Source organism: Danio aesculapii, chromosome 15 (genome assembly GCF_903798145.1).
Source record: "Danio aesculapii chromosome 15, fDanAes4.1, whole genome shotgun sequence".
In the NCBI taxonomy this organism is placed as follows: Eukaryota; Metazoa; Chordata; class Actinopteri; order Cypriniformes; family Danionidae; genus Danio; species Danio aesculapii.
The window spans coordinates 35,862,954-35,877,826 of NC_079449.1; the positions used below are offsets into that span (position 1 = coordinate 35,862,954).

General features: G+C 39.3%; 1 protein-coding gene across 2 annotated transcripts in view; it reads left to right on the top strand.

The window, feature by feature from the left end:
- Positions 1-14,873, top strand: part of LOC130242272 (cell adhesion molecule DSCAML1) — a 163,505-nt gene that overhangs the window by 95,847 nt on the left and 52,785 nt on the right. For both annotated transcript variants that reach the window (XM_056474324.1, XM_056474325.1), the window contains exons 4-5: positions 12,527-12,673; positions 13,775-14,053. In XM_056474324.1, coding sequence (XP_056330299.1) covers positions 12,527-12,673; positions 13,775-14,053 — 426 coding nt within the window. The remainder of the gene's footprint in view (positions 1-12,526; positions 12,674-13,774; positions 14,054-14,873) is intronic.

A 14,873-nucleotide genomic window follows, 5' to 3' on the forward strand; every position in this document is an offset into this window, starting at 1 on the left:
GTGTTCTTCATTCCCTTCCTTTTTGCTTCCTTCTTTCACATTGAACCCCTTGAATATTTATGGCCATTCTAATTATGTTCCTGAGTGTGGGAAAGGTTTTAACCAGGACTAGCAGAAAGAGAGAGAGATGGATGAAAAAAATAAATTTCCTGCATACAGCGTTGTACCACTGGATCCTCTATTGCTTTTCTTGGATGTAAACGGTGAGCAACAAAGCTCATTGGAAATTCTTCACACATTTACAATACCATTTATCTGAACTGCAGATACAAGGCAAGATGTATGCTTGCTTTCAGGTGGTTTACACAATGCAATAGAAGAAACATTTGATTTGTACAGCACATTTGAAACTGCTATTGACTAAAGTGCTTTCCATACTTCGAATCACTGAGATAAAAATTTAACAGACACTTCAATAAAATTCAACAATAATCCTGATCCCTCTAAACAACTCTAAAAACTCGAGACTTGAAAGCATCGACAGTTGGAGACATATTAATTTACATTGGAAGAAGGTTTATAGTAGGGGGCAACCACAGAAAAGGCCCTTAGATTTTGCTTTTGTTATATGAACAAAGAAAGATCTGATTCGAAGGTCTTAAATGTCTTGCACTTTGACATGGAATTAAAAGTTCAGTATTATATTTTAGAAGAATGCAATGCAATGCTATAAAAAACATCAAAAGAACCTTAAATTTTATGCAAAATTATGTAGGTAACCAGAGTTAGAAAGCAAAAACTAGAGTAAATCTCTTTCTCTTAATTGTAAGAATTAAAAGTCTGGCAGCATAATTTTGTATTTATTAAAGACAAGATAGCGGACACCAAATTCTGAGCCTAATATTCAAATGTCTCAGTATATGCAGATTTACTGGACCAGGCAATCTTCTATTGTCCAATATTGGGGAACCTGTTTGAATTTTTCTTTTCTTTTTTCAGTTTTCTTATTACCTGTCAATGGCAGCACTTCTGCTGTAGCCCATCCGATTCAAGGTTGAACATTTTGTCTATTTAGAGACGCTCCTCTTGGACAGGATCTTGGTTATTTGAGTTTCTGCCTTTCTATCCGCTCAAACCAACCTGACCATCCTCCCCTGACCTTTGACACCAACAGAGCATTTTTGCTCTCAGAACTTCCACATGAGCAGTTGTTGAGGCTGAACATGGGTTTCACTATTTCCCACTGTAGGAAACGGAGGGATAGAGGGATAGATGGAGGAGGGAAAAGAGCGGCAGCTGGCATTTGACGGTGAAGCATGCCTTTTTAATGAGCATATTAGCCCTCCACAAACCCACTCTCCTCCAACCACTGCACAGAAAGAGAGAAGTCGAAAGAGGATAGGAATGTAGAAATGGAGTGGTGGATGATATAAAGTAGTAAAGTAAAGGGTCAATGGGGTGGGAAACTGGAAAATGAGGAGAGTTTTGAAGGTGAAAACAAGAAGATGGCCCAACGATCTCTGAAACTGTTGAAAATTAAGTTGAAATGCAAATTAAATACTCTCCTAAAAATGAACAATTTGCTTTAAAGATTGCAAACACATAATGGCCCACACAAAATGTGGATTCAGGTGAACAACAACGGTGAACAAGTCACCTTTTTTCCCAAAAACATCTCTCTAAATGTGCTGTTGACTTGACATTTTCACCAGATGTCAGTAACAACCAAATAAAATCCACACATACAAAGAAAACAAACTGAAATTAAGCTATATGTAATGAAATGGAATGACATGGACAAAAAGCATAAAAGACATGAAGAGAAGAATATAAAAAATGCATGGAAAGTCCAGACAGCAGCTGAAAGCTCTCTATAGTCATTCAGCACCCCTTCTCCTGTCAGTGTAAATGAATATTAGCTTCTCCATTCCTAACAACTACACTAGGATGATGAAGATAAAATCAGAGTAAACATTTCTACAAGACATTAAACCCAAACACAACTAAGGAAACTCTCAGTTGGTTCCAAAAAGAAAAAAAAAGCTGCTAGAATGTCCCTTCCAATCACTTGAGCTGAATCCAATAGAAAATAAGACCTAAAGATCAGAGTTCAAAGACGAGACTCCACAGAATCATCAATTTTATAAACTTTATGGAAGTCTTAAAAAAATAAATAAATAAACAAAAATCACACCTGAACAATGCAAGCAACTCTATTACCAAGAGGTGCTTTGTTGCTACCACTACCAAAAAAGCCTGTATACAAAGTATTAAACACCTTTCAGCAATTTAGTACTTTCTGCTTGCATCATTCCATTATTACATATAACTTTTTGTTTTGTATTATTTGGATTGTATAGGGTTTAATCTGGTTTCAACAATTTCAAAAAATAAATAAATAAATAAATAAATAAAAAATTATATATATATATATATATATATATATATATATATATATATATATATATATATATATATATATATATATATATATATATATATATACATATATATATACATATATACATATATATATATATATATATAAATATCCACTGTATCCCCTAAGCAGAAAGTTTATACAGTTACGACCTCCAACCTCGTAGAGAGGTGGGGACTGGTAATTGCTACAAGAGCTGGCCTTCAGATATGACAAACATCCTCTCCACCTCACATCAGCATCTCAGACACAACGTTTGCATTGTCACTGGGAGGCTGTGAGGTGTCAGGCGTCTTTTATCAAACTGTGCTTCTATTATTACAAAACACTTCAGGCTGCCTGTACTCTCCACTTTGAATGTGAATAGAGCTAAAATGAAGGAGAGGTATCATTCATAAGCGTAGATAGTGAAAGAGGGGGGGGCAATGAAGGAATGAGTGGCTATTGTCAGAGAGTGTAGATGTCCTATTGTCAGCCTCTGATTAATTCGTTGGCGGCCAAGAGAAAGAAGAAGAAAAGAAATGATGGTGGCGGTGAGAGGAGGAGCAGAAGAGAGTGAGAGAGAGGGCGGTATTGATTTCACCGGAACTCTGTTCATTCCCATTCATGCTCTAGTCAGATAGTTCAGTTAATACAGCATTCAGCAAGGTCTTAAGATTTAGCTGGATGGGTGTTTTATTACAGTTCAATCTTAATTACTTCCTCGACTTGCACACACACATACGCCACACTGCGGGCAAATGTTAATTATGTGTTGTGGCCACGGCAATGTGGTAATTGTGTGTGTCTACAAATAGATTGATAGACACAGACAGACGGATATATAGACAAATAGATATATAGACTAAACAATTTATAACCAAACAGATCCTGTATCCATTTCCATCCTTCCTGTTTCTGTTTGGCTGAGCAGGTTGTTGTTTTGTCCTCTGCAATAGAGGAGAGCTTGTGTCACTGATGCTGGGCTGGGTTTTGCGGCCATTTACCATATGTCACATTACTATTTAATTTGCTCTGTGCATATCCACGGCGACCCTTTGAGCATCTCCACGGCTTGGTGTAACATGATGTGGCATAGTGAGGTTGGGATTTGGTGGTAGACCTCCATTCCATTGTTTCTATGCAAAAGAGTGGACAGCTGCATGGTCTGCTGCTGTCCAAGGTGCTGAACTGGAGGAAACCCTGTGGTATATTATCTTATAGCCGTTCTGAATATGTGATGTTGTCCATAGTCCTGAATTCTTTTAATACTATTGCACACCAGGAGAGCTACTGTCATTTAGACTTGCTATATAGACTTGCAACCCTGCTCTAACACACTTGCCAATAGTTATTACGTAACCCTGCACAGGGATGACTGCAAGATGGCAGCTCACCAGAGAGGTTAAAGACCTCTCTTATAAACACTGTCTCCTCACAACTTGTCCATCCAAGGTGAAAAAAATATGTAGCCCCACCCCCAGCAAATTGTACACACACTTTCCTGACTGGTATTTGTATATGTATATATAATTATGCATGTGGGAACAGCATTGATATCAAAAGCAAATTACGTTTATCGGGGTGACTCTGCTCTGACCTTGGCAATGCAATGATGGCAGAATTTTGATCATATAAACACACACACTTACACACATATGTTGTGGCCAGACAAGCACATGTTTATAGTTGAACTCTCCACACTCAGCAATGTTTTATGCCTGCCCCTTGTGTCCTGTCATTAGGGCGAACCAGGACGGAGCAGGCACTTGGATGAATACTAACATGCATGCGTGGATTACACAGGGGACAGCTGGCTCTGGCTCTAACATTCTGACCTTTCTCATTCTCAGAAAGTGAATTCAAAACTCTTAGAATTTTATGTAATCTAGTAAGGCTTTGTTGTGTTCCATGTTAAATCAATTGGGTCAAGTGTTTTTAAAATAATCATTACAATAATTCAGACAGATATTTCAGCTGATTTCTTTGAGAAGGATAATAGGGCATATTCCACTGTGGCTCACAGTAGTCTTCAAGTCACCATCCCTAAAACTGCCACAAACATATTTATTACCCTTGTGAAACAGTGTGTGGCCTTGCATGACTGTTTTCAAAGAATGAATTCTGAGTTGCCACTGGCCCCTCACACAGATCAGGACAAGGAATGTATCAGATATTCCCTTATCTTAGATGGCTTAGTCTTAGATAGAAAGGGTTTTCAAAAGAGGCTCACACACTGCCAGTGTTTTTGAAACTGCATTTGAGTATCAAAACGCCCTGTTCACACAGTACAACTGTGTCTATGACTATGTTGTATACACATGATGTCCATAAAACAGGGAAGTATTAATTCTGAGCATGACATGGATCCAATTATCAAAACTGTTGAGTGCAGTTCTCATGGATATATAGTGACTGGATACTGTATAAAACCTTCAGAGTTTTTATCTTCCTCCTTGTAAAGTACCTAAAGCCAAACAAGAAAGCATGCAAAATACAAGATACAAGTACTATGTTTCAACTCTATGCCATGGGAGACAACTAGTAGTCCACACTGATTCTGTACTTGAACTGTGGGTGAACAAAAGTTTATTAAAGGTGCAGTATGTACTGTAGGATTGACCTAGGAATTGCAGGCCAAAATCGAAATATTTGAGAGTTTTTTTGTTTTTTCAACCGGCCCCTACAGCAATGATGTAGGTTGTCAGATTGATGACACCAAGAGGAGTGAGCATGCCAGAAATTTGTGCTGTGTTCACAACAATTGAAGAATTAAATATTAAGTATGCTCCAGTCAGGGGCGACACAGTGGCTCACTGGTTAACACTGTCGCCTCACAGCAAGAAGGTCACTGGGTCGAGTTCTTCCCAGTGCTCCAGTTTCCCCCCCACCCCCACAGTCCAAAAACATGTGCTATAGGTGAATTGAATAAACTAAATTGGCCCTAGTGTATGTATTATATACAAAGCTTTTGCGGCAGAAGCATGGAATTTGCCTCAAATGCATCTACCACGCAAGTTCAATGAGGCATAAATTAAGGCAGCCTTCAGGACTGTAATAAAATATGCTGTGATTTCCATCACAACAACCCAGGGTGCTAAAATATAATTGGGTAAACTGCCAGTGGGTGGAGTTACAAAGACCGAAGCAAAGACAAACATTTCGACACGGAATACACATTTCCAAAGTAGAATAATTGACTTTGCCATTGTTTTTAAGATAACTAAGTATGTTAAAGCATGTTTCTTGAATATTTCCAACCATACTGGGGTTTTGTTATGCTTTAGAAGAGTCAAAAACTTACAGCACATTTAAGGTTTATCAACTACTGCTGAGTAAGCATGGCCATATAAATCTCCCACACAGTTGTGATTGAGGTTGAAAAGAGTGAGCCGAAAGGTTGCAGTATGGAGACGAAGATATACATTCATAATGGCGTTCGTGTTTTACTGTCATGTATAACAGTCCCACAACATACTTTCACATCTGATGCTCAATGACAATTGTTATGTTAATGTTGTTTTCGTGTGTTTGCATAGATGAATATGGCCACAGTGTAAATGCACAGTACACAGTACACAGTAATAGTACACAGTACACAGTAATATTTCCAACCATACTGGGGTTTTGTTATGCTTTAGAAGAGTCAAAAACTTACATACAGCACATTTAAGGTTTATCAACTACTGCTGAGTAAGCATGGCCATATAGATCTCCCACACAGTTGTGATTGAGGTTGAGAAGAGTGAGCCGAAAGGTTGCAGTATGGAGACGAAGAGAACAGCGGGAGCCAGCACAAGTAGAGAACACAGGCTGAAGTTGGACAAGAGTGGGTGGGAAGGGAAGAGTGACAGCAGGAAAGTGGAGAGAAGAAGATGCAGGGCCAGGCACAAGAAATATGCGGTGCATTGTTTGAAGAATTTGGCTTCCTTATCCAAATGTACCTGCAAGGTCTATATCAGTAAAGTACAAGAGAGCACAGTGTATAAATATAATGATAGCTAAAGGACATTGGTATGCAGTGGAGCATATGCAGCTCATGACTATAATCACAACATTGCACGCATCTACTGTAGTATATTATTCCATAACCCAAATGACTACAAAATAAAAAACAAAAGTGCACAAATTTGCACTTGAAAAAGTACCATAATTCAACTTAAGCAGGGATTCTCAACTCTGAGATGCTCTTGTATTCTGAAATGCAAACTAAGCTGTCCTCTAAACACTGTATCTATACAGGCACTATTGTTGTTTCTTCATGTTGTTTTGCAACAGATTTAGGCCCAATCCCAATTCTACCCCTAAGCCCTTCTCCTTACCTCTTGTTTTGCACGTTCATGTAAAGGGGTAGGGGCGTCACATTCCTCTTTAGCTTGAAGGCGTAGGGCTAATTGGAAGGGCTAGATAGCCCTTGAAACAAAGATTTTTCAGGACCACACTCGAAACCAAGGGGTACACCCCAGAATACACCACCTACAACGACAGCACTGCTGCATACGGAAGTAAGGAGATGCACAAATTAGTATTTTTTGTCATTATTATGAATTTTTACAACAAAAAAATCATGTGTTAATACATTCATAATGGCGTTCGTGTTTTACTGTCATGTATAGCAGTCCCACAACATACTTTCACATCTGATGCTCAATGACAATTGTTATGTTAATGTTGTTTTCGTGTTTGCATAGATGAATATGGCAACAGTGTAAATGCACAGTACAGTTTTGATCTTATTACCACATTATATCTTTATGATAACATGATATATGCCTTTAGTGATTTCCTGAAGATAAATACCAAACAATAACACAACTGAAATACCTACAGCAGTCGCGATCACCGATCTCATATGAAGCAAGAGATGCAATGATATAGGATGACGTGTGCAAGTGTTGTAGTGCTGTCCCATTTCTTAGGGGCAAATTTTGAAGCCCTTCTTCTTCACACTCTGTTTCAAGGGCCAAGGGGAAGGGGTAGAGGTACCAAAATAGAATTGGAATTGAGCCTTTTTACCTGGACTTGTCAAAGACATGGTGCGTGGATGTTCTTCACACACTAGTATCTGTTAAGCAGGTGTTTCGTAAATATGTTTGACCAATCGACACAGAGGCACAGACTTGTCCAATGGTTTAACCCACATAATTTTTATAACAAAGCTTCATTCTTGAAGAATTACTCAGCATACATCCAGCACAAGGGTCCGCCAGGTGTGCAAAGAGTGATTTGTTGTAATACAAGACAAGGTGAGTGCAGAACTGTAAAATCGTCTCTGGATATGCCCTATTGCAAAATTCATTTGACGCATTCTTACAAAAGCAGCAGTTCAGTGTGTGTTTGAGCATGAAAAAAAAAAAAAAAGAATCGACAATAGAGCCTTTTTCCTCAACATCCCTTCACCGCCATCCCATCACTTAGTTCCTTCTTCCACTTGGTGACATTGTTTTTACCTTTGATCCCCTCTTGTTCTCTTAGCTATTCTCGATTTTGTCAGTTCTCCTTCGTTAACTGCATTCCACATCGAAATGTTGTTGAGACCCCCCTACAGCCAATCAGAGCCCAGGCTGGCCTGTCTCTCCGTGTGCCAGGCTCTTCGTGCATGCCCTGGTAGCCCGTTAGTGGCTTAACGAACAAACGAGCGTTAGCATTCCCTCCGTTTACACCCCTCCTTGCCAGCCTTCCCATCATCCCTCCCTCCTTCTCTCGCATCGTTTTTGCACATGCCACCGCAGCGCCCCCTAACCCACATCACGTGAGCGCAGGGGCCCTAGCAACAGCAAGAGAGAGAGGGAAAAGTGGAGCGAGAGAGGGAAAGAGGGAAAAAGGGAGGGGGAAGAGACGCAGAGCATTAATAAGTAATGGGCCGAACAGTTTGAAACCCGGTCCTCGTTAGCATTGCAGCGGCGCCATCATTTGCATGGGAGCTCCTAGAGCAAATTCAACAACAGCTTCAGCCCACACCCTCTCTTTTTGTTTCTCTCTCCCTCCATCTTCACGTATATCGTTCTGTCTTCGCACATTCTCCTTCCAACTGTCTCTGTTTTTTTTTTGTGATATTTCGGTATTTCTTTTCTCTCATCTCGTGAGCGACTTCTTTTTCTCTTCCCTTCCGCTGTAGTTCTGTCATTCTCTGCCACTTCCTCAGGGTCCCCTGCCATTTGTGTGACGATTTCCTATTTTTGATGTTTTGATCTTCCACAATATTGTGTTTCGCATAACTATTCATATCTCTTGCTCCTTTTTTTTACCTTGAAAACGATGGCAGGAAAATGGTGGCTTTACTTCCGGTAGGGTTTTTATTTTAGACCAGATCTTTCCTAGCTGCACACACAGTCCGGTGCTAAGAGAGCGGGAGCTTTTGCCTGCCCTCCTGACATCCTTTAACAAAAAAACACACATTCCCAAGCATGTATATAAACCTTTTTTCTCTTTATGTGTGTGAGTGTGTTTCTCTGGCCTTTGGGAGTCTGTGTAGAGTGAGATGTAACTGGAAGGTTGCCATGCTCCACACATAAATCCAATTCCACATTTTTTTTCTTCTCTCGGTCTGACATGATGCCCCAGGCTGCCCACGCTACACACTCCAGCACAACCACAGAACTGTGTATGTGTGTGGTACACTCGAGCCCTTGTTTTAGACAGACCTTACATGCCCCCCTCTAATCCTGCATGTACTCAAACATACACTCACCTCAAGGCGAAGGAAGACTAGACAAGAATTGATCTACACTCCCAAACAGAACGGATTGCAAAGAGACGTGGGACTATGTGGATAGCTCTGTCTGTCTCTTATATTCCATCAGTCTCCATTTGTAAATGTGTACACCCAGTGGGTCACTTCTTCTGTGAAGTCAAATGTCCTATGTAAAGTCACACATACAAACCAACAGGTATGTGAATGTTTCCTAAAGCCTACACCGTTCTCAAGCAAACAAGTAATGGATTCATGCTGGATCCATAGCTTAGTCAATAGAGAATCGGTGGTGCTCAAGTGGGAAGTGGGGGTGTGAATATGGCTTGCAATATGACTCACAATTCCATTACAACTTTCATTCATTCATTAATTTTCTTTTCGGCTTAGTCCCTTTATTAATCAGGGGTCACCACAGCAGAATGAACCACCCTTCCAGCCACAACCCAACACTGGGAATCACCCATACATTCTTGCATTCATACACATAAACTACAGCCAATTTAGTTTATCCAATTCACATATAGCGCATGTCTTTGGACTGTGGGGAAAACCGGAGGACCCGATGGAAACCCACATGAAAACGGGGAGAACATCCAAACTCCACACAGAAATGCCAACTGACCCAGCCCGGACTTAAGCCAGCGACCTTCTTGGTGTGAGGCGATTGTGTTACCCACTGCGCCACCGTGTCGTCCCCATTACTAAATTAAATATATAAAAAAATGATAATAATAATTTATAAATATATTAAACAGATAAAAAAGGGTGATATTAGTGGAAGAACATGGGGGATAGGGGGAATTCAGAATGCTGCTGCCTGAAAATATTTGCTCTACGTTTTAAGAGTTTACACGTAGATATTGCTTGACACTATTAGCAGGTTTTGGCATGCAGAACCATGAGCTCTGAGATAATTGAGACTAGGGTCAATAAGCATTTAAGGGGAGTCCGAGATCAGGTAGGTCTCAAGAGCTCCCCCTAGTTAAATGAGGAAGAGGAGGAGATGGGGTGGAAGGTGTAATTCTTCCAAAATAAAGATAAATGAACCTTCACTTATTTTAAATGTCATTCAACTTGCACACATTTAAAACAACTGGGAACTGGAATGTGCCTAAAAACTGAAGAATATAACTATTTTTAGTGTTCATTTTGTAAATTAGAAAATGTTTTAAAATGTATTTTACTGATATGCATGAAGTTTTATTAACTGTCTGTTAATGGCAAACAGATTTTATGAAAATGAACAAAATAGAAACATAAATTCCATCAATTCATTAAAATTGTTCATTTCTGAAGATATAAATTATGGCATGTTTAATGGGGGGAAAAAGCAGAATGTTAATGTATCTATTTTTTTTGATTGTTAATAGAATCAAATTTTTCACAACTTTTGCAAATAATTTAGAATATTCTTTTTTTGGGTGAACTATTTAATATTTCACTTTTTTGTGCATCGCATTATACAGCAGCAGACGAAAAATTGTAGAGTGAAAAAATAAAAAGAGAGACGTTGTCTCCCTGGTTGCTGATTTTTAATTTACCAGCCTTCACAATGAAAAAGATCCAAGTGACTGTGATTAAACCAAAACTGCTCACTGACTACCTTTCTTTCTCTCGCTCTCTCCCTCCCTGGTCTCTCGCTCCGGGTGAAATGTTGTGACAGCGTTGCGCTGATGTTGTAGGGGGTTAAAGTCACCAAGTGCATATTATCCTGTAAGGCTTAATATGCAGGTTGGAGCGCGAGGGCCGACTCTTAAATTACAGTTTGCTGGGCCTAGCACTCAGCATGACAACAATACTCGCACAGACACTGTGTTACGTCTACACACACTCACTTAAACACACACGTGCTCGTGCTTAGCTGTTGCATGAATATTCGTTCAGCAAGAAATTTTTGTGATGCAAATAATCACACACCCATACACACCCAACTCTGTGCTGACATACTTCATTTCATTGTCTTATCACATGGCCGTGACATTCACACAGATACACACTGAATTTATCTTTGTTTCCAGCTATTGTCTTTTCTTTAGCTACTATCCTTCTGTGTGTGTCTGTGTGTGTGTGTGTGTGTGTGTGAGTGAGCTGCTTGTTATAGTGATGGAGTGTGTGTGTGGGCTGCCGAGTCAAGCCTGTCCTCTCCGCTTTCATAAATCTGCGTTGGATGAAGCTCTCGAGCCATAAAATGCATCGATCGCCATATTTCACGCACACATCTACACACATACACACACCCCACAGGGTAACCCAGCTTTCTATGAGAACGATGTGTCTTGTTAAGTGCGTTTTGAATGCACAATTTTATCCTAATATAGAGGGATACACAAGACACATGGCAAATAGTCAACTGATGATACCTCAGCATTAATGTATAAACATCTCCAAATTTTTAATGAGTCACAGTGCGGAATCAGACTCCAGATGTTGACCTATAGCTAACGGTTTTTCTTACAGTGTGTTTATGTGAGACTTGTGTGTATTGTGAGATTTAACATCTCCAGTCCAGTTAGTGTATTGTTTTGTTTTTCATAACAGTAAGGTTGGCCCAATGTCCTGCTTGCCCGCAAAAACTAGGACACAGGGACTGACTGACTGTTCTCACACACTGACATACTTTGCTGTTGTTATCGTATCCAGTGATGTGCAGTTTAGCAGAACACACTAACGCTTCTTTTACATTCTGCACACTCACATTTTATTGCTCGAAGGTTGCTATTTTTTTAGCTCTGGAGACCTCAGTTATGTTTCAGGCATAAAAACTCAATAAAGCATTTTCTTCAATTTTTCTCTATTTAATCCAAGTGCTTTCCATGATTTTATCAATTACATGAAAAAATGTGAATATAAAAATGGTGGCTAGCCATGAATTATTAACAAATACATTAAACACTTCTTTTACACTCTATGACAGTGTTTCCCAACTCTGTTCCTGTAGGCAGTACACCAACAGTACATATTTTAGATGTTATCCTTATCTGAGCCATTAACTTTAGGTTTTAGAGTCTCTTCTTATGTTCTGATGATGTTGATTCAGGTGTGTTTGATTAGGAAGAGGTTGAAAATGTGTACTATTGGTGTGCCATTACGTACAAGGTTGAGAAACACTGCTCTACCAAGTCAGAAGTGTAGGATAAGTGTTTCTCTGGGTTTACTAGGTGAGAAAAAAATAGCTTTCAAGGATTTATAAATAGATCAGAGAGGAGTCAGGCCTTGCTGGTATGGACTGAATATGATAGTAAAATACTGTTACAACAACATACACATCAAATAATAAAAAAATATCTTTATCATTTAGAAATAGATTACTTTGATCATTTTATCTTTACATGAGTTTTTTTTATCATTTGTAACCTGTGAGTTAGCTCTAACTGGCTGAATTTGAAGTGGTTTAAGATTAAGAATTGTAAGGGCTTCTGTGTTTGTTGTTGTTTTGAGGGCCTTTTGCCTTATCAGCACTTCTCTGTCTTCAGGTAACAGGTTTTTCCTGACGTCATATGGGGCCCTCTACATATCTGACGTTCAGAAAGAGGATGCCCTCTCTACCTACCGCTGCATCACCAAGCACAAATACAGTGGAGAAACAAGGCAGAGCAACGGGGCTCGTCTTTCTGTGCTGGGTGAGCATGCTACATTTGTTATTTATTGCATGTGTTTCCTTTATCAAAAAAAAATTATAATAATAAAACAAAATAAATAAATAATAATAAATATCCTAATATGGGATTATATTTTATAAGTTTACCTTTGATTTTTTTATGTCTTTTCTCTGACCTTTACAATTTATTAGGCAATATTGCTATTGTATGTTTAACCCTCTAAAATTACTACCCTTAATTTGAGGCCAAATTAAGGCCCAATCCCAATTCTACCTCTTAGCCCTTCCCCTGACCCTCATTTTGCGCATTCATGTGAAGGGGTAGGGGTGTCCCAATTCTCTTTCTCAAAACCAAGGCATAAGAAAATTTCTCAGAATACAACAGCCTCAACAAAACAGCATGGCTACACACGAAAGTCAGGAGATGCACAAATTATTACAACAAACAAGCATATGTTTCAATACATTCAAAACTGTGTTCGTGTTTTTCTGTCATGGTTTAAATTTTATTTTTTTTAAATAATGCTAAAATAAAAACCACTAAATTTTGCTATCTATAATCCCTAATAATAACTCCTGTATAGTAGTCTCCCAACGACACTCGAATACCCTGTCAGAAAAGTGTAGTTTATTGTTACTGCTGTTTTTATGTGTTTACATAGATGAATATGGCCACGGTGTATAAGCACAGTACAGTTACGGTCTTATTGCCACATTATATCGTTATGATAACATATCGTTGTCTTCAGTGATTTCCTGAAGATAAAAAAATTGCAACTGGAATAACTACAGCAGTTGTGAATGTCTGATCTCAAATGAAGCAAGAGATCGCGATGACAGATGATGTGTGCAGGTGCTATAGTGGTGTCCTGTTTCTTAGGGGTATTTTGAAGCCCTTCCCTTTCACACTCCGTTTCAAGGGCCAAGGGGTAGGGGTACATAAAAAAATTGGGATTGGGCCTGAGTTTAAAAAAATAATAATAAAAAAAAAACACACCAGAGTGGATGAAATCACCCCCAACACCACACAAGGGTTAAGAATTATGTTTGTAAATGACCAGACTTGTTATGGCTGGCTATAATTGTTTAGTATTTTTTCTGAGTGTGTTCTCTATGTCCTTAGACCCCACTGAGTCCACGCCTTCTGTGATGGATAGTTTCCAGTCAGGAGAGGTACAAGTGGGACGCAGCATAGAGTTGCCCTGCATTGCATCCGGTTACCCCAACCCCACCATCCGTTGGCTAAAAGATGGGAGGCCACTTCCTGCAGATTCCCGCTGGACACGGCGACTGACCGGCCTAACAATCAGTGACCTCCGCCTAGAGGACTCTGGAAACTACATATGTGAAGTCACCAACAGCTTTGGCTCCAAAGAGGTCACAGGACACCTTAATGTCATTGGTGAGGAGAGAAAAAAGAAAATAAAGGGCAAAAAAGGGAAAGGAGGTTGGGACAAGAACAAGAACTGGAGGAGGACAGGAGTTAATGGCAAAAGATGTCACTATTACACTGTCGTATGGGAAAGGACAAGTTTGAGTTTTGAGTTTTGACTAAAACATGACAAATAATTATGTGGGAAATGTTCTTGGATTGACATCCTTGTTGATTCTGGAAAAAAAATCATATAAACTTAGATTTTAAGGATAGGTATAGCAGTAGGATTTGGTTGGCATTTCAATGCCATTATTACAAGCCTAAGGACAGATAGACTTATGTGTTCTTGACTGGGATGTCCTTGTAAGACAGACAAGATATCAGGGAGCAATTTCTTGCTCACCATAGTATAATCATGTAGGGCAGAGGTCACCACACTCTGTCCTGGAGGGCATTTGTACTGAATAAACCAAGAGCTAAACTCTACAGGACACTAGGCGTCCAGGACCAAGTTTGGGGACCATGGAAGTAGTTCATTTTCTTGGATCAATGTAATTTTTATACACAAAACATTCCTACAAATCATATAGAACTGTCGTTGAGACTTCAACACCTTTCTTGTGAACCGGCAGTAAGGATATAAAGAGCCCCTACTAGCCAGCTGTGTTTGTCCAGAATGTTCTAAATTAACAAATGACCCAAGCCAACTAGTCATTGCTACCTCTATTATGTGTCAAAGCAGGTTAAAAAAAATAATAATAACTTGTGATGGGTGTTGTTGATGTTGGTCCTGGACATAAACCTTTGTAAAGAAAATTTAGTTCTGACCTTGCTTCCAAAGAACCCA